The sequence below is a fragment of the Pteropus medius genome, unplaced genomic scaffold, assembly GCF_902729225.1.
Source record: "Pteropus medius unplaced genomic scaffold, Ma_sr-lr_union100, whole genome shotgun sequence".
Taxonomy (NCBI): domain Eukaryota; kingdom Metazoa; phylum Chordata; class Mammalia; order Chiroptera; family Pteropodidae; genus Pteropus; species Pteropus medius.
Genome location: NW_024342644.1, coordinates 2,386,203 through 2,407,516, shown reverse-complemented (window position 1 = coordinate 2,407,516; position 21,314 = coordinate 2,386,203). Strand labels below are relative to the sequence as shown.

At 33.9% G+C, this 21,314-nt stretch overlaps 1 protein-coding gene across 11 annotated transcripts in view; it reads left to right on the top strand.

The window, feature by feature from the left end:
• CDKAL1 (CDKAL1 threonylcarbamoyladenosine tRNA methylthiotransferase) overlaps window positions 1-21,314 on the top strand; it is a 566,460-nt gene that overhangs the window by 181,282 nt on the left and 363,864 nt on the right. For all 11 annotated transcript variants that reach the window (XM_039866443.1, XM_039866450.1, XM_039866444.1 and 8 more), the window contains one exon: window positions 1,655-1,775. In XM_039866443.1, coding sequence (XP_039722377.1) covers window positions 1,655-1,775 — 121 coding nt within the window. The remainder of the gene's footprint in view (window positions 1-1,654; window positions 1,776-21,314) is intronic.

Genomic DNA, 21,314 nt, shown 5'->3' with positions numbered 1-21,314 from the left:
ATGCGGCTGATGTCTAGTTTCAGTTCAAGTTCAAAGGCCTGAGAATTAGGAGAGCTGATGGTGGAAGCTCCAGTTTGCAACTGGGCAGGCATGCTACCCAAGAAGAGCTAATTTTTCAGTCTGAGTCTGAAGGCTAGAAGAGACCATTGACCCAGGTAGGATGAGTTTCTACTACTTATTAATTAAGTAGGCTTTTTTTTTTCCTATTCAGGGCTTCGATTCATTGGATAAGGCCCACCAGTGTTAGGGAGAGCAATTTGCTTTATTCAGTTTACTGATTTAAATGTCAGTCTCATCCTGAAACATCATGTAGATGCACTGCAAATAATATTTGGTTAAATGTCTGGGCACCCGATAGCCTAGTCAAGTTGACATACAACATTAACGATCTCAGCATTTTACCAAACAGGGCATACAGTTGGCTCATAATCACGTTAAAAAGGTGCTCAACATCATTAATCATTATAGAAATGCACATTCTTTCAAACCACAATAATATACCATGACACACCCACTAGAATAGCTATTGTCAAAAAGTTATAGTATGAGGTCTTAGCAACAATGTGGAGAAACTCAAACCCTCATACATTGCTGGTAGGATATAAAATGGTATCACCACTTTGGAAAATAGTTGTTTCTTATAAAGTTAAATAAATTTACCATATGACCTAGCATTTTTATTCATAGGAATCCAAGAGAAATGAAAACATATGTCCCTATAAAGACTCGTATGCACATATTCATACAAGGAGTATTATAATAAGTATTAGAAACAATTTAAATGTCATCATAGCATGTGGCATATTTTGTATGGAGACAGGGATGGATTATATAAATAAGCTTGAGGGAATTTTGGGGGTGATAGGTTATAAAGCTAGGGTTTTGTGTTGATTGCATAACTCTAAGTTTATAAAATTATTGAATTGTATGTTCACAATGGGTGGATTGTATAGGATGTACGTTAGTAAAGTTAGAAAAAATAATGTATATAATGAGCAAATGAGAAAGTAAACAAAAAATAATAATTGGGGAATCTGAAGGGGATGGAGATTTTTTGTACTATTTCATCTTTTCCACAGCTCTGCAATTATTCACATTTCAAAATTCTAAAATTTTAATGGCTCTTAGAAGTGGTCTAATTTTTTTGTAATGTTTTTGTAAAAATAAGTTTAAAAACTTTTGTTCGTTTTTAAAAATCCAGTCCTAAAATGTCATTTTATCTCAGCTTGTCTATTCTTTACTTCTTTGATTTGTTGTTTGCTTTGAACAGATAATCTGCTTTTGCATTTTCTCCCCATGTAGTGCAAAATTGGCCAGCAGGCCCAGTGCCTAAGTGAACACTTCCTGCTTTCAGATACATGTCTCATCTATGCTAGGGATGATATTCTGAGGATATATGTTTCTCTCATGGTATTTTGAGGATATATGTTTCTCTCATCTGTGCAGTAAAATGTGCCAATATTATGGACACGAACACAGCGTTTTTCTCTTTGGCAGTATTTTTCTTAGGTTCAGTGATCACATCTTCTCTAGTTTTTTTTTTCTCCATAAAATAAAAAGTTAAATGCAAACATTAACACATTTGTTGAGAGCAGTAAATTAAAGTGAAGTTGTGTGACTCGTGCTAATGTATATTTATATGCTTTATTTGAAGGTCACTCTGTGAGACTGCTGGGTCAGAAAAAGGATAATGGAAAACGGTTGGGGGGAGCACGACTGGATTTGCCAAAGATTAGGAAGAATCCACTGATAGAAATCATTTCCATCAATACCGGGTAAGCTTCTTTCAAACTTATAAAACATTCACTATACTTCATGAATGTAGGTTTTCTTTTTTTTTTCTGGACATGCGACATAGAAATGTAGTTGAATATTTTCATGGGGAAGAAAAATCAAAAAGCTCTAAAGCATATGATTATAGTTTCTTCTAAAATGTTTCTGTATACAAATTAATATTAATATTATTCTGACTTCTTTTTGGTAATAAACATGGATTTCATTTTCCAGCTATGCCCTTGGTTAAAAAACTTTTAAAAAGAGTATTTTATTTTTTAGAATGGTTAATGTACCCATCATTTTGTACTATGTTTTCAATAGGGTTATAGTAAATATTGCTCAAGGTATTAATCATGTTTTGATTAACTATCTGAAATACATATTTTAAAATGTTACTCTTATGAGCTTTAAACTGGAAATAAGCATTGTAACTGAATATTGAGTACTCTTAATTTCCGAGTCTTAGAGTCTGAAATTCTTTTGCCTGATTCCAACTCTTGGTATATTCATTTATACTTAGTTTTATTTACATTTATTGAATTTGGTTCCTTTAAATTATGACTCTACCTGGAAAAGTTACACATTTCCCACTCTAATCTATATTATTGTAGTCTGAAAGTTTGATGAAGCAAAAGCCTTCTATTCCTTAAACTGCAGGACTCCGTCCATTGATATAGCTACCTAACATTTCCCACAAATTTAAGCTGTCTTGCTCAATTTTGATTTCATCTTCGTTCCCTCTTTAAAAAAAATTTTCTCTTTTTGTGCTTTGTTTTCTTCATGCTATTTCCTGTTGAGAGCAGGTGAACTTATCTCTCCTTCTCCAGCATCTTTCTACCTGTCTCTAAGCTGGTGCTTTTAGTTCCTCCTGCACTATTGCAGCTATGTTATTGCGAGTTATCTTTTCTCTAGTCTTACTACCTTCTGGTTAATCCTTCACACTGCTGACAAAGACTAGGGAAGACAGGTCTTTTGATTTTTCTCTAAAAGCCCCGTGGGATGAGTTTCAGTTGACTTGTAGTATTCATCCTCAATCATTGTCTGGCCTTCAGAGTTGAAGGTCAGAAACCTGGACCTATCAAGCTCAGATACTAGTGATTAAATCGGTACATAACAGATGTGTAATTACATTGACTGGAGTATCTAATAATAGCCTTTCTCTCTTGAGCCTGAGCCTAAAAATTGTAAGCATTAAGCAGTTTGCTAATCCCTCTGTCTCATTGTTTTCCTTCCTCAGGTAAGCATTTTTTTTTTTTTATTCATGATTTCCTACATAAAATTGCAGCATCCCTACATTTCCCTCTCTTCCATATTTGCCTTATTTTCCTCTGTAACACTTCTCACCATTGCTACACACACACATGCACACACACACACACACACGTATGTATATGTGTGTGTATTCATTTATATTTTCATTATCTGTCTTTCCTTACTGGCATACCATAAGCCCCACAATGGCAGGGAATTTCGACTTTTGTTTATCATTGTATCCTTAGTATATATAAGAATGTACACAGTAGGGACTTAATAAATATTTACTTACTGAACGAACCATCAAGTGGTGTTATTTGAAAGTTTTGTGAAATTATGCTAAATTTACTTCCCAATACTGATTACCTGACCATTGGGACAGTAATACTTGGGAGTTTGGCTAAGCATACTTTGTCCTGAATAGTGCCTTTAGATGGGCAAAATCAAAATGTTTCTGAGAATCTCTCTCTCCCTTTTTTTTAATATATGCAGAATTGATCAACTTTTTTTGGGTAGACACATTTCTTTAAGTATGTTAATATTTTAGGATCTGTCAAATGCTATTATATAAGGATCCATTTGGTCTCTTCAAAGGGGGATTCTGCAGCTACTTTTGACCCATTGAGTTTTTATTTTAACTGTTTTCGAAGATGCTTTATTTTTCTAGTCTTTGTGTACTTCTCCATTTTGTCACTCCACACATACACCTCACACTCCAGTAGTCAGTTATACTGAAGTACTTGAAATTCTCAAACTCAAGGTTCTTTCTTCTCTGTCTTCACTCCAGGCCTCTGTGCGTGGTATGAGGTTTCTCTGCTAGTTTTCTCCTTTTCCCATTCCTCTTGTTGGCAATCCTCCTGTGTATGGTGACATGCCCTTTTTTGGGTGGCTGCATGTTCCTCTCTCAATGGCTGGGCTAAGTCTCTTCTTCCATTGTGCATCTACAATATTTCCTATTTATCTTGATTATGGCACTTCTCAGACTGAATAATTTTATTTTCCAATAATTGTAAACTTCTTGGGTTCTGAAAGTATTTCAATTATCATTACATTATCTCTGAGTTCAGTACAAAGTGAGAACTCAATAAATATTCGTGGAATAATCGTTTTATCTTAAAGCCATTTCTATATTTTGTTGCCGTACAATTTTAAAAACTTGCTTTAGGTAGCCATTTTAAGTAGCATTAAGTTAAAAATTTTCATATATTATTTGAATTTCTCTTCTCTTGGATTTAGTGTTTCTTAAAATGAGGCTACAGTATAAACTTTTTGAAGCTCACTGGATGTTTGCTGTCACTCTCTCATCCTCTCACATCTCTCATTTTTCAACATAGAAGTGACCCTTAGTAAGTAAATTAATGAATTTGCTTTGAATATTAAGAGAATTTAGTTTATGCTGAGATTTGACTTTCTAACCTCTGAAGACTAATCATTTCCTGAATCAGTTGTAGCCTTATCATGTGCTCTCAGATGAAAGCATCTCCGTATTTGTTCACAGTATCACTCTGAACATCTTTGCTTGGGTTTTACTTTATTTTTTTTTACCTCCAGTGGAGCTCATTGCTTTTTTCCACTTATGTTTAAATGTTTTAAAATAGTTGTACCCATAATTATTTCTTTTGAGAGAAAATTATCTTGTCCATCAAAATACTTTTCAAAGCTTTATTGCTTCCAAATTAAATATAGACGTATAATTTTCATTTAAATTTTCCCGTTTTCATTTAGGAAAAGAATCCCATTTTCAGCAAGTTTTATTATATAATATACATTAGTACTTTACTGAAGCTACCACTAGACTCTACAAAGTTGTTATTCTTTGTTACATTTCTGACTTAAAATGTTAAAGGAATACATTAGTTGCTTTAGCCAATGAAGTTAAAAATTTCAGAATCATGCTAGAGTTTGGATGAGCTGAGAGGAGTACTTATGTGATCACATTGTATATAATAAGAGTGCCTTTTATTTTTTTAAATAACATTGATCTTTTCTCTCTATACCCTCTATTAATTTTATGATCAATTATTAATCTATATGTGTTCTATAAGGAGTGTATAAATTTTGGTCCACTTGGATTATTGTTCCAGTTTATAATGCTCTTCCTGAAGGTTTTCTGAGATGAGCTTTTTGAGGTCAGCTACCACTGGTCTAATACAATTCTTATTTCTAGGCTGTTTCTCATGTGGCAAAGACTCTCTGTAGAGGAAACACGAATAGTCATATGTGCTCTCTAGTAGGATAAGACAGCATTATGGACATGTCTCTGAAAAACAGACGAGAATAAAGTTAATGATGGTTGCCAATGTCTGCGTGCTCGATGTGCACCAGACACAATTCTATGAAACGCACATCCCCCCCGTGTTTAGTCTTTAAAACAGCCTTATGAGACTTTTTTAGTAGATGAGGAAACTCAGGTGCAGAGAGTTAAGAGACTTTACATTGTCAGGTAGCTGGTAAGTAACATAGACTGAGACTTACCTATTAACTCCGGCAGATACTTTTGTGGATTCAAAGGAGCAAGGAATCTTAACCAGTGTGTTCGGCAGAGAGGGATCTTGCAGGAGCAGAATAATCTTTGCGTTATAGTGAGTTCTGAAACGGGCCCGGAAAGATAGGTAGAATTTTGATAATTATGTATTGAAATGTGTTTGATTTCTGTTGTTGCTGTAACAAATTTCCATGAACTAGGTGGCTTTAAACAACACCGATTAATATCTTACAGTCCTAGAGGTCAGATAACACGTTTTACTATGCTAAAATCAAGGCTATTGGGGAGAAATCTTTTTGCTGTTTTCAGCATCTTTAGGCCACCCACATTTCTTGCATATGGTCTCTTTCCATCTTCAAAGCCAGCAACATTGTATTTCTTTGTGTCTTCCAGTCATCTTTACCAGGACCCTGACTCTCCCAAGTTTCAGTGATTATATTGTGATAAACTGGGGCCACCTGGATAATCTAGGACGCTCTCCCTACTTAATGCCATTTGATCAGCAACATTACTATCATCTGCAACTTTAATTCTCTTTTGGTATGCAAGGTTTCAGGGGTTAGGATAGGTATGAGAGAAACTTATAGGTAGAAAGAAGCATGAACAAAAGCATAGGAGTGGAACGTGTTGTTGTTTATGAAGTAGATAATTTTGTCCAGTTTGTCCGGAGTTTCCAGTATATGTAAGGAAAAGTTGGATAAATTATCTTTTCTGTGAAGAGCCTAATTGCCCCAGGGTGAGAAATTATACTTAATTCAGTCTTCAAGGAATAGGAGACCCACTGAAGTCTTGAACAGAGTGAGAAGTATTTGTAGCTAGACATTAGAAAGGTTATTCCAGGATCAGTTTGCAATGTGGATTGGCGATGGAAGATAGATAGATGAAAGGGGACCACTTAGGAAGCCATTAGCATCCCAGCCAGGAAAGGAGAGTAGTTGTGGAAATGAAAAGCAAGGATGGCAGCAAGTTCTTGGAATGGTTTTAGAACATGGACTTCGGCCTACTCTGGTGGAGTTATTTGTTACCATGGATTTGGAAGTTCCAAAGAATAGTTGGAGACAGAAATATAAGATGAAAAAGAAACTTTAGTTGAAGGGGTGAGAGTGAATGAGGTCACTGAAGGTGAGTGGTCAGTGCCTTTGTATAGGAAATAGGTGGAGAAAGAGGAATCATTTGTGACATAGAAGTCAGAGATGAAGGTTTTATGATGATGGAGTGTCATACTATCAGTTGCTTCAGACTCGATAAGGAGAAATAATCCTGGAATAGGTGAGCCATTTCGGTAGTGGGAAAATTAGAAACCAGGTTAGAAATTAGTTTTGCTATGGTAAGATTATTCTCTTGAGGAGTTCGACTATAAAGTAAGAGAGATAGTCTTTAGAGAATAGAAATACATGTATTTTTAATCCGAGCTTGTTTAGAATGCAGAAGGGTAAGTATTAGAAATATATTGATGGGAGAAACTGAACAGGATCATGAATACAGATGGAAAGGTAAGCCCTGGAAAGAAGGGTGCTTTTGTGCTTCCTTACCTATAGCACTCAAGGAAGTCTAAGTGTAGAACTTATCAGTTCATTGTTCTTAAAGTTCTTGACCAATTTAATGTGATTCGATTCCTCATACTATCAGGCAAAATAGAGGGCGGCATTTCACTGTTAGGTCCCTTTATGTTTTAGTTAACATACCACAATCCTTTATATTTCAGTTCATTTTTATTTTTATAATTTTTTAAATTTATTTTTTAATTAAGTTTATTGGGGTAACACCGGTTAATACAATTATATAATTTTTAGGAGTACATTACCATTTGACATCTGTATATTCTATTGTGTGTTTACCACCCAAAGTCCACTTTCCTTCAGCTACCATATATTTGATCCCCTTTACCCACTTCACCCTCCCCCTAAACCTTATATTTGCCCTGCTTTACCTTGTCTGTCACTAGCCTATAGTCCATGTCCATGAGGCTCTGTTTGTTAACATACCACAATCTTTTGATGACACTGATGCGCTAGGGCCAATTCTTGACTGGAATACCCCCCACCCCACAGGATTTGTCAGTGTTCTTTTCCTTTCCCTTCCTCCTTCTGGTGGTGATGTTCCGTTGTTATTCTACCTTGTGTATTTTCTACAAACTGGAAGCTATATCTCATGTTAGAGTCTAATTAAAAATTTGGCCAGAAATAATAATTTCAGAGCTAAAGATACAAAATTTGAAGATTCATCTCGGTGTTTCATTCTTATTAAATTAATAGTGGAGTGAGCTCTTAGTTCTGAAGCACAGCAGAGTAGGATATGTGTGCATATTTATGTAGAAAAGTATCAACCTTCATTTATATGTGGAATCTAACAAATAAACAAACAAAACAGAAACAGACTTACCAATGCAGGGAAGAAGCTTATGGTTGCCAGATGGAAGGGAGTTGGGGGGCTGGGTGAAAAAGGTGAAAGGATTAAGAAGTACGAATTGGCAGTTACAAAATAGGCATGGGGTTGTGAAGTACAGCATAGGAAATATAGTCTATAATATTGTAATAACTATGTATGGTGCCAGGTGGGCACTAGATTTATTGGGGGGATCACTTCACAAATTATATTAATGTCTAAGCACTATGCTGTTCACCTGAAGCTAATAAAAAATAATGTTGAACGTCAACCGTAATTGAAGAAATTTAAAAAAAAGAGAAGAAAAGTAGCAACCAAGCGCTATGGTCAAGATAACAGGAAGTCAGTCAGCATGCGCATAAACAAAAGCAGTGAGCTGAAGTTGAAAAGCTCAGTTTTTGTCAGGGGACCCCATTTTTGTGATTGTCTTATTTTTTCTAGCACTGAGAATGGAGTGTAGGGGACAACAAGTAAAAAAAATAGAAATTGGATCATAAAGAAAATCTGTACTTTATTTTGCCGCCTTTGTCACTATTAAAGTCATCATTTTTGACATCATCTTGGCAGTTTTTGTTCTCCCAAAGCCAAAAGTTGAGTGCTGCTTAGTAGTTCTGATATGTTATATCATTTTAAAGATACTATTAGATTGTCTCTAGTTTGAAAGGATAATCCTCCCCTGGGCTAAACACGTTTTTGAAAATACTGTGTGACCCTGTAGTACTACTTTACTGATATTTTTTCTTTTAAAATTTATCTTGTCTTTCTTGTTATTTGCTATCTGTCAGACATAAAATGGTGGAATATGGGAACCTTTAAGGGGATCTAATTTTCTTTGAAACATATACTTGAATTTATTATCATTTTAAAAAGTGTCTGTTACTTTTCCCCCTGTAATATCTTAGCTCTTAGAAAACAAACTAACTTGGATGTTTTACCATCTTTCTCTAATGTACAGAATTTATCAGTCCCTATTCCAGTGCTAGATACATAAAATGCTCTTTAAATATTTGAATGAATGAGTGAAAGAACAAGGATGCAAATTTATTTCATATAAGTGAAATTGTTTTTAGAGAAATATAATTACTGCTAATAACATTTTGTTATCTTTCTGGTTCTGATGATTAAAACATGAAATAGTTATTAACTAGATATAATCATAATACATTTGAAAATATAATTATTACGTGGTTACCATATTACCAGGTATTATGTTAGATATTATGATATATGCAAAGATAAACATTTCCCAAATCGATAAGTAACTAACATCAACTGAAATAATCCAAAACAGGCAACTATAAACACAGAGTTAATTGCAGCTCCTGGGTAGAGAAGATTTGGACCTCATTCTATTCTATATCCTGGGCTATGCTGTTAGGTCCCAGCATGACATTCTTTCCAGGCCATGACTCTTTAGACCTCTGAATTTAAGAGCTGTGACATACTCAGATATCTTCTCACTGCCCCTCTAGGAGATGCAGTAGCAGCAACACAGTAAAAAGATCTCCATTAAGATCTCTGTCATCAAACAAGACGACTGCAGTTGTCAGTACACACTGGAAAATATAAACCTCAAATGCTGTGTTTTTGTTACTCTTAAATTATAGCTTTTCAGAAAATCATTCTATAAAGGATGATTTTTTTTTTTTAGCGATATTTAGCTAGAAGAGCTTTTAAAAGGCTTGAATAAGGTTCCAAAGTGATCCTGTTAAAAGTTTGAATATATGTGGTATCATCCTTATACTCAGGTGAATCTTCTTAATATTTGGGGAAAATTTGGGATGTTTTATATTATAATATCTTTGAAATGACTATATATTTAGTATATTCAATAATGATTCATTGAATCCTTATGTCTTAGCATGGTGTCAAGAAATAAGCCATTCTTAGTTTCTCAGTTCATGCTGTAGTGTTGTTGACATGACCTCATTATATAAACTATCAACCTATTCTGAATCTGCTCTCTTGAGAATAGCTTATTTAGGCTTGGCTCTATCCTCAGAGTAGCTGTTAGATCATGACACCTTTCTCCAAGAGGCAGTACTTCAAGATAAAACATTTTCCAAAAAGAATTCAACACACATTATAGTCATTCACTTATTTTAAGATTATGGGTCAATATTGTCATGCATGGCTCTTAGATTTCTCCCTCTCTCCTTCCCTCCCTTCTCCCTTCTGGCTCTCTGTCTCTCTTCCTCTGTCTCTGCACGTCTCTCTCTCTCTATCTCTCTCTCATAGATAATAGTAGCTACCAATGAGGATTAATTGCTTCCCTATAACACAGCTGTCAGGTTATAATGAAAGCAAGTCCCAGTCCAAAATCTGCAATATGAATTTATTAAGCAAGGTGACACAGTCCAGCTGTTCTTGTAAACTTGGTGAAGTCCTAATTGTGTCTCCTTTAGGTGATTAAATCAAATCTTGTGTGAAAGGTTCACTTTAGGCAGAGGAGACAATCTTGTCAGCCTTAGGCAACCGGAATGCTCTTCACAATGTCTAGAGTTGAGAGTAGAGTAGGAACCAAGCCAGAATAATATCCTTAATGGTTTGAGCCATTGCTACCTAACCAGTGGTCTGTGGACTAGTGCCCAGTTGTTAATTGTTGATGGATGGTGTGTGACAGGTATTAAAATTGAGAGCAAACATTTTAGAAACTTTTAAGGTAGTTTATCATTGCTATATTCTAATTCATTTTCATTGTATTTCACAAAAAAATATTGGTTTACAAGAGGTTGGAAATAAAAATACTGTCACTATATATAGTTTGAGAAACACTGCTCTTGGCTAGTGTGTTGCAAGGTTCTTTACCCTATTCTGGAAAATATAGCCAGTCCGCTTATCTTGAGTGCCACTGATTTCACTAATGAGATCCCATTTTTGCTATCTTTTATGTTATTAGTTAACCACTTGTGGTTAGTAGTTAACTACTACTTTCCTAAATAAAAACTTATTTCTGTATTTATTATGCTAATTTGCAAAGCCTCTGCTGTTGACCAAAGGTAAAAGACAGCTAAAATTTATCAGTAATCTCTGGAAAGTAGCCTTTCTGATTAAATACTAGTAAAGAGAGACTATTCTTAGAGTTGCAGCTTAAAATTACACATTTTATATTATGCTTCCTACATTAAATTCTTTCAAAAGTAAATTATAGCCATAGTAACGTAGGCCATGTGAAACTTGAATCTAGAGGTTATAAACTGTTCTTTTGGCACATACCTAAGATGCTTAGAGACCTATTGTTGTTATTCTTATTCTGTAAGCTTATGCAGGCCAGGAACCTTATCTCTCAGTCTTGAGCCTGGAAAGCGGCACCAGCCTGTTCTGGAAAAGGCAGTAGAGTCCATGTTACATTAGAGAGAGCTCTGTGCTTGGGGTTCACAGAGTCAAAGACACTTATATCGGCTGCATGACATAATAAATTAGACAGTCTTTACAGCCTATCTCTTTTCTAACATGGACACATGCTGCCTATCTTATGTGTAGCCTTATACATTAGGGGCACTTTAATGTGTTTTTCTTAGACTTTTGATGTTGCTGTATTCTGTAGTTTACCAAAATTCTCCAAGACCCTTCTCCCCTTCTTTTCTCTTTATCCTTTGTACTATTTAGGCAAGAAAGTCGCTGGTACTATAATATAAATATAGGAGTTTATCCAATTCATCATCAATTCGTCAATCTTCTACTTCACTTATTCAGTTTTAAGGGAATGTTTGAAAAAGAAACTTAAAAATATTAATTTTAGTCTCTCCCATAACTTTTAGTACTATGTCTTATTCACAATATTTACTATATAAATACTTTAGTATTTTAGTGACAGCAGTGTTAAATGCAGAAACATTTTACTGGCTGAGCTAGAATATAATTCTAATTACGTCTCTCTTGCTATAGATGATTATTTTGTAGAAAAGGAATATGTTAATTTGGACTGAATGAAATGCAACTTATCTCAAACAATTAAATGTGTGAAATTGAAATATTCATGGCAATTTTGAACTTGTTACATTTTTACTTTTATTCAAAAACTAGTTGTGAAATTTGCATCTTTTTTGATATCTTCAGTGAAATCCCTAAATACTTTATTTTCACTTAAATTCTGTACAAATGAAATTTTAAAGTAATCTTATTATTAGTGCATTATAAAACTGTATTTGGGAATGATCATTTGTAAGAACAGTGGATGGCACTATTGGCTCATACCTGTGAAGTAATTATTAATTTGTAGAATAATTGGTTTAATAAATGCCGTTAATTAAAGTTGCACAGGTAAAAATTTTAGGTGGTATTAAGATGGGTATTTAACTTTAAATTTTGTGAATTCTCTATGTAATCATTGCTTTATATAAACTTCGAAATGAATATATAACTTTCTCAGTAATTGTGTATAATGAAATGACTGTTTTTTAAAAATTATTTCAGATGTTATATAGTATACCATTGCACTAACTAAAAGTATATCTTACTTAAATTAACACTTTTCTGATAAAATTATTTAGTTTAGGGAAGGGAGAATAACTTTGAATTTGCATAAAAAAAGCAAAGAATTTCAAGATACTCAAATTTAAACACACCATTAAAGAAACCTTAGATTAAAGTTAATTGAATAGAATGGTTAACACTTTCTTCAGGTTAGTTCATAGATTTTATGGTGGGATATACATTAGTTATAAATAGTAATAGAGACTCTTACAGTTTAGAAAGTTTATTGTTTTATTTCATGTGTATATGACCTTTATGTTTGCACTTTAAGAAAATTAAACAGCCCTGTGTCTGGACATTCATTTATTTCACAGATGTTGAACATTTGTTAAGTGCAGAAGGTAGAAAGATGTGTTCGTTTGGTGTCTGCCAATGGGAATCACACAGGATACCGAGTGATGCAAGCACAAAACAAATTATAACATTGTAAGTACAATAGTACAGGAGTAGACAGAGTTGTCCTTAGGACCATGATGGATTGCTTGGCTGAGTCAGAAAGGGCTCCCCTAGAAAGTGGATATTTAGGCCGTGTCTCAAGGTTTGTCTCATAGGTGGGTTCAAAGACACTTTAAGCAGGAGGGAACTCTCTCCTCTCCTGTGAACAGTGGTATTGAATTGTGAAAGGCCACACCTTATACAGAGAATGATGAGTGAATACGGGAATGGAAAGAGAAAGATTAGAAAGAGGTAGCTTGAGATTGCTTGGGTTCAAACTTAGCCTCATTGTTTTATCATTTGCTCTGTGACATTGTATAAGTTATTCAACCACTGTGTAGGTCTCACTTTTCTCATCTGTAGAATGGGGATAATATTAGTGTTGTGAGAATTAGAAGAGGTCATCTGTTTAAAGTAATTAGCATAATGCCTGGTTCAGAGTATCTGTTCAATATGATTATTATTAAGTTTATTGCTATCACAACTATGCAGAAGACAAACCTCAGACTTAATTAGAGTGCAGTTTGCTTAAGACCATGGAGCATTAAGTGGCAGAATCATGACTTTAACCACATTATCTAACCATTTCTTTTTCTAATAAACTGCCAGTGGCTTCTAGCCCAGTTTTCTACCCTTGTATTGGAATTGTAGTTATTTAGTTAGTTGAAAGGAAAGCCAGTTAGAGCTGAAGTTTGTGACTAATGTAGAGGACAGCCTACTAAACCTGAGAAAGATGCTAGGGGCACCAGATTTTTACAGAGAATGGAAAACGTGGGCTCTCAAATGGAGGTGGGCTAGGAGAATTTCTGCCGTATACTTTTATTGTCCTGTGTTAGATGTCTCTTAAGATGCATTAGGTTTATCCACTGTAATGGCTTTTGAATTTCCTATTATGATGTTTAAAGGATGAGACTGCTAAATCATGCAGATTTAGAGATAGATGGCTCTTTTATCCTCCTGTTTTGTTATCTCTTTTTTTAAACCCGTACTTGAGTTAAGGTGCATGAAGATGATTAGAGGGCACAGTGGACGTGAACAGTTGGTTGTATCCAAAGAGCTAACATCTGTCAATTTTCCTGTTGCTTCAAGAAAACTTACTTTCCAGCCCCATCAGGAAGGGGGGAAAAAATCCCAAATTTGTGCAGCCCAACTTTAATTAGGTATAATTGGATACACATGTGATTGTGGATAAAGGCTTGTCAGTTTTTTCAATATGAATTTATTGAAATATATATATCTCATATTTATTTCTGAAACCACTTTGCTTTTACTGCATCTCAGTGTGGTAGCACCAGTTGTTTTATTTTTTCTAACCCTGACAAAGCAGAATGTTTTGTTTGGCTTTTTAAAAAGGCAGTAGTGCATGTAGTTAAGACCTCATTTACTTTATCTGATGAAGTAGTCTCTGAAGAATGTCTCTATTTTTCTGTAAATCCACTAAGGAAACTGGGTTTAAGACAAGGTCTTAAAATTCTAGTATCTGTTTTTAAACAATGTATGTTGCTTTGTGATTTCTAATATATATTTTTATGGTTCTTTTTAGGTTATCCTTAAGTATTAACTGTGAGAGAGACTATGAGTTTAGTAAGATCTTTCTGCCTTGTGAAGTACCTTTTATGTATTATTTGATTACTGCTTTTGAGGAAAATAGAAATTGTCTGCGATCAGATTTCTAGTCTCTTCTCCTCCTCCTCCCACTTCCCTCATCTCTGTTGTTGTTTCCTTCCTGCCCACGTCGACAGAAATTTATGAAATCAAGGTATGTAAGGATGGATTTATTTATTTAGGTCTGTAGCCACTTGTGACCAGAAGATATACCCAATCAAGATTGGTGGTCTACATTATTCACTGTTTTTTTCACTCATTGGTTTGTTTATTCTTTGTACTCATTCACTCATTTATTCAGTGAACATTTGCAGAATATCTATATCAGATACTCTACTAAGTGCAATAAAAGAAATAAGGCTTACCTATGTTATCACTGCCCTGTGAATCTTACAGTCCAGTGTAGTTTAGTTAACTGATAAATAATTCTGTTTTAGTCTTCATCAAATATAATAATGGCCAGTTCTTTTTATATATGTGAGACTTAAAGTTGTGTGCTTACAGATGACCACAAATTTAGAGAATGAATAAAATAGGGCTGGTATAAAATATGATGGCTGAAAATGGGCATGTATAACATGTGTAACATGTCAGTGGGATCCTCTTTGGTGACTGATTAATATTGAGAATTCAGTCACCATTGTAACATTTTGTTTACACTCTGGATTTCAAGCAATTTATGATCCTTTGAATGTTGATTCCATGCTTACTCTGTTAAACACCTATGATTTCATTTTCAAAGAATGTAATTGTTAAGACCCCTTTTTGCCTACTCTGACATCTTTCTCATTCTTGTTTCAAGGCTTTTTTTGTTCATTCCATTTTTCTACCTTAATTCTCACTTACATGCAAAGGAAGAAGCAAATCAATAAAAATAAGGTGTCAATAGTAGCACTGATGTTGACAAGCTGAACACATTAAAAAAAAAAGATTTCTATGTCAAATGCCCATGAAGAGAGGAGAGTGGGGTTTGAGGTTCTGCTGATGCTGAAAGCAAATTGTAATGATGTGTGGTGATGTCTAATAGTGGCTGCATAGTGGTTGGCATAATGCAAGTCTTGTGTAACTGAGTTTGACTTGCACTTACTTATTTTGCTTTAAACGGTTATATATCAAATGATAAATCTTCTTAAATTTATTGTAGCTTTGTTGTCCAGATATTCTATTTGGAATATAACTAATATACTTTAATACTCCATTAACTTTAAATTCTTGAGGTAGATTTTCAAAGGTGAATGGTGGAGGAAAGAATAATGTAGATGTGTGAGGATTTTTTGTTTTAATTTTTAATTTGATTATCTTATTTTTCATACCCTAATTCAGAATCCAACTGTGACAAAAACTTGTATATGGAATATTTTCCTGATATACTTCACAAACGCTTATTTGAAGCAGCATCAGTATGGCTTGTCTAATTTCTTAATTTTCTTTCTTTCTTTTTTTTTATCCTAGTACTGCTTTGCTTGTATCTTAATGGTTTCTACACAACTTTAATTGATTGATCCTTTCATATCTATATTTTCTGAGTTCTTCTATCTTACAATCTCTTTATCTTTAAATAATTGCTTTATTTCCTTCCCATTCTTCCATCTTCTGTCTCTACTTCATGAGGTGTCTTTTCAAGAGGTGCCATTACCATCAGGATACTTTGATTACTTGAACACTTTGGTCTTCAGTACCAATGTACTATTTTCTCCTCTGCATCTGATATAGATTGATTCTTTTTTTTTCTCCCCCAAAAGAGTAGAACCTGGAAGACCTTTTTTTCATGAATCGGGATATATTGACAGCAGCTGAAAAGTAACTTTTATGATTTAGACTAGATTATTTATTCTTTTTAGACTACATTACTTCATAAATTTACCTTTGTTCTTTTATTTTCTTTCTGTTCTGATGGTCTTAATGGCACTTAATTTAGTCATGGCTAACATGTACTACTACAGATTAAGAAGCATAGATTTTCAAATATATTTCATTAGGATGAATTAACAGAAGTATAATTATTATGTCGAGGTTAAGAGCATTTTAGAGGTCTTGGAATATAAACTCAAATTGCTTACACTGCTATTTATAATGTTAACAATTAAGAGGATACATATTTTATTCCATTTAAAGTCTTTATTATTATTCTCACTTTATGGAAATTGAGGTTGAAGAAATTAAATAATGTACCCAGAGCTACCATCTTAATATAAATGTAGCTAGAATTTGCAGCCCTATTTACTGAATGTGACAGCAAAATTCTGGAGCCAAACTGCTTAGGCCTAAATCCTGACTCCAGTGCTTACTGTGTAACTCTGGGCAAGTTTCCTTGTGTGTAAGTTTCCTCATCTCTGAAATGGGAATACTAATAATACCCGTTTTATAGCCTTGTTGGGAGGATTAAGTATACTTATGTATAGCTTAGAATAACATCTGATAAATAATAGTTAAATATATAAATGATTGCTGTCACTATTATCATTATTAGTTAGACTGTTTTATTTTTTTAAATTTTATTTTATTATTAGTTTCAAGTATACAGTACATTGGTTAGACATTTATATAGTTTATAAACGATCCCCCTGATTGCTCTTTCTCTCCTCTGGCTCTACAGCTCGCCATTACATTAATGCTAACTACGTTCCCTCTGCCGTGCTCCTTATCCCCGTGACCATCTATCAACCACTAATTTGTACTTCTTTAACCCTTCACTCCTTTCTCCTAGTCCCCTAAATCCCTTCCCCTCTGGCCATCACCAGATTGTCCTCTATATTTGTGAGACTGTTTTTGATTAGTTTTTTCTTTTTGTTCCTTAGATTCTGCATATAAGTGAAATCATATGGTATTTATCTTTCTCTGTCTGACTTATTTCACTCAGCATAATAACCTTTAGGTCCACCCATGGCATTGCAAATGGTAGGATTTCATTTTTTTTAATGGTTGAGTAATATTCTATTGTATATATAAACCATAACTTCTTTATCCAATCATCTGTTGATGGGCATTTAGGTTGCTTCCATGTCTTGGCTATTGTAAATTGTGCTGCCATGAACATAGGGGTGTGTAGAACTTTACGAATTATTGTTTTGGTTTTCTTTAGATAAATACCTAGAAGTGCAGTTGCTGGGTCAAAAGGTATATCCATTTTTAATTTTTTGAGAAACCGCCATACTGTTTCCATAACAGCTGTACCAATTTACAATCTCATCAACAGTGTATGAGGGTTCCCTTTTCTCCACATCCTCACCAACACTTGTTCTTTCTTTAATTTTTTACCCATGTAGAATGTTTATTCTTTATTTCTAAAACAACACTGGTGTTTTGTGTAATCAAATTACTGAGCCATTCAAACATTTGTGTGAGAGAAAGAAAGGAAATGAGAAAAAGGGAGGGAGGGAAGGAAGGAATGAGTTCATGTCTTTGACTTTTATATAATTATGATGTTTTATTAAAAGCTTTGTTTTATGTAGTAGATAAGAAAGAACTAGTTGGATTTACTGTATCTAATGTACATGAATTTGTTGTTTATAATATTTTCTTGACAAATGTTTGGATGGTTAGTAGAGTTAATGTAGTTTGTATAGTGAGCACCACTTTGAGTTAAGCTGTTTATTAATGGTTTAACTGCCTAAGATCTTTTGCTAACTAATGAGAATGGACTGAGGCCTTTTTTATAAGAGATGGGAAAAAAAAAAACTTTTAATTACAGTTAGACTTGGCAAACTGTTTAATAATTCCCTTTATTATTTGTAGCCCCATGGCCAAATACCAACTGCCCACACACCTTTTTAATAAAAATCTAGTTTTGGATAATTAAAAATCATTTCGAAAGGGTCACATATTCAGAAACTGTTTGAAAAAGAAAGGATTTTAGAGATTTAGAGTCTTCTTTCCATAGATGATGAAACTGAGGCTCACTGGGCCTAACTGTCCAAAGTTTGGTGGCCTGCATATTGTACATACTTGTAGAAGAATTGAAAGAGACAACTCTGACAGGTGGTACACCTTTACCTTTAGGATTTTAGAGGTTAGTAGAAAGATTAGAAGAAGCTTTTGTGGTCTGCAAGACATCATAAAAATGGTATTTTATGTTAACTTGTATTGAAGTAACGTAGGTCAAAACACCAGAAAATGTTATTTCTTTGGCCGATAATGTTTGGTGAATAAACAATGGAAAACAGTGAAATTATCTCTGTATTAAGTAAATTGAATTACATGGGATAAAAAGACTGTTGAGACTTAAGAATTCTTTTTTGATGTGTGAGAATCTTCACCAAAACTCCAGATTTTATATCTCCTTGTGTTCTGTTCATTCATTATTTGCCTTTCTCATCTATATTTCTGGTTCTACTCTTTATTTTCCTTTATTCCAGTGTTTGTCTCCTTAGCACCTAATAGTGACTAACATATGGATGCTCCCAATAAAAAATTTTTTATGACTCAATTTCTAAATGCTACTGGGTATGTTTTCATTCTGAAGTCTCTTACTGTTTCTCAAGTGTTGACCATGTATTCCAGCCTTTCTCAGTTTGTGTTCTCTTAGAGAATTAAGCCTAAACTTAAACTGATTGTTAAGGCATTCATTGTTAACTCATATAATGAATTAGTTTCTCTCCTAGGTATTTAGATTGGTAAATAGCTGTGTACCATTCTTAGATTATTTTCTATAGTACTTAATTATCTTGGAACACTGGTTGAGAAAACCTGATTTATTCACTTCATTAGACCTCCTAATACCATTCTTAAAGCTTACTTTTCTAAGGAGCATCATCATTCATTAACAGATTTCGTTTTGATGTCAGTTGTTTTTTTACTCCATATTCCCTTTAAGTTGCATAGACTTAGTTTTTACTAAGTATTGTTGCTAAGTTTGCATTATGCTGAATAAGTTGCAATAAATTTGACTTAATTCTTTAAAAAGAAACAAGCAGTAAGTATTTAATAGAATTCTCATATTCCTGTATTTTCTCATGTAAAGCATATACTTGAGTATCAAATTGGTTATCACTTGAGTGGGCTTGTATGTGAGATGTGCTAGGACTTTGACAACACAAGTTCCAAGGGCAAAGGAAGGAGACTGGAACTAGTAGATGGAGTATGGTTAACACCAACTTGGTCACAACAGCTGATACTTAGGAGTCAGCCTGTTTTTAGGCTTGACATCTAAGACCGGTAACTATCTGAGTTTTAATTTTTAAAGGAGTTAGTGTTAGATGTGTTAAGGCTTGCTTATGTGAAGATAAAAAAAGAAATAACATCATACTTTTCATAGATAACATGATTATCTACATAGTAAATACCATGGAGTCTACAATAAAATGCCTGGAACTCCTAAGTGACTTTATCGAGGACACAATATAAACCCACAAAAATCATATTTCTCTATACTAGCAATGTGCAATTGGGAACTGAAATTGAAAAAAAAAAATTTTTACCCAATAGCCCTATGAAAATTAACTTAGGTTTAAGTACTTAGGTATGAATCTAACAAATCATGTATAAGATATGGATGTTGAAAACTACAAACAGAATAAATCAAAGAAGAGCTAAAAAAGAGAGAGAGAGATTTGCGATGAACTGGAAGACTCAGATTAGTAAAAGTATCAGTTCTCCCCAGATTCATCTATAGATTTAAAGTAATTTCAGTACAAATTTTAGTTGTATTTTTAAAAATTAATATGGGCAAGGTGATACTAAATTTCATGTAGAAAGACAAATGAACTTGAGTTATCTAAAATAGTTTTGAAAATATTAAATTGGAGGAATCATACCACTCTATTTTAAAACTTATTATCAAGTAGCAGCAATCAAGTCGGTGTGGTGGTGGTAAAGGGATAGACATATAAATTGTTGGAAACAGAATAGCATGTCCAGAAATTGACCCACGCAAATTGGCCAATTGATTTTCAGCAAAGGTGCCATTCCTGTTCAAGGGAGAATGCAGTGTTTCCATCACATCGATCTGAAACAATTGGATATCCTTATGGAAAAAGGAAAAAACTTTGACTTAGACCTCACATGTTTGGGAAAATTAACCCTAAAGTAGTCAAAGATCCAAATGCAAAATTTTAAACTATAAAAATTATAAAAGAAAAAAGGAACATTTTTGTGGCCTGTAATTAGAGTTCTTAGACATGCCACCAAAAGTATGATCCATTAAAGGATAAAAGATGTACTTCATCATAATGCTCTGTGAATGATACTGTTAAGAGAATAAAAAAGCGAGCTATAGACTGGGAGAAAATGTTTACATACCCAAGCATAGGACTTATAGGGAACTCTCAAAACTCTGTATGGAAACAAACAACCCAAATAAAAAATGAGCAGAAGGCTTGAACGGACACTACTCCAAAGAGGATATCCAAATGACAAATAAGTATATATAAAGTTTTTCTGCATTGTTACCATTAGGGAATACTGCAACTCATCTATTAGCCTAGCCTAAATTAAGAAATACTCACCGTACCAGGTATTGGCGGGGTTGCAGAGCAAATAGAACTTTTATACGTTGTTGGTGGGGATGCCAAATAGTATAACCACCTGGTAAAACAGTTTTGCAGTTTCCTTAAAAAGTTAAATATAAACTTACCATGTGATCAGTAGTTCTACTTCTGGATATGAAAAATGAAAAATTATAGAAAAACCTGTACACTAATGTTCATAGTAGCTCTCTTTTTAATTGTTTAAAACTGGAAACAATTCATGTGTTCTTCAGGGGTGAGTAGATGAATAAACTATTACATCCATTCAATGGAATACTACTGAGCAATAAAAAAGAACAAATAATTGATACCCTCAGCATCTTGGATGAATTTCAAAAGTACATGTTGAGTGCAGGAAGCCAGTCATAAAAGGTTATATACCATATGATTTGTTTATATGATACTCAAGAAGATGGAAAACCATAGTGATGGAG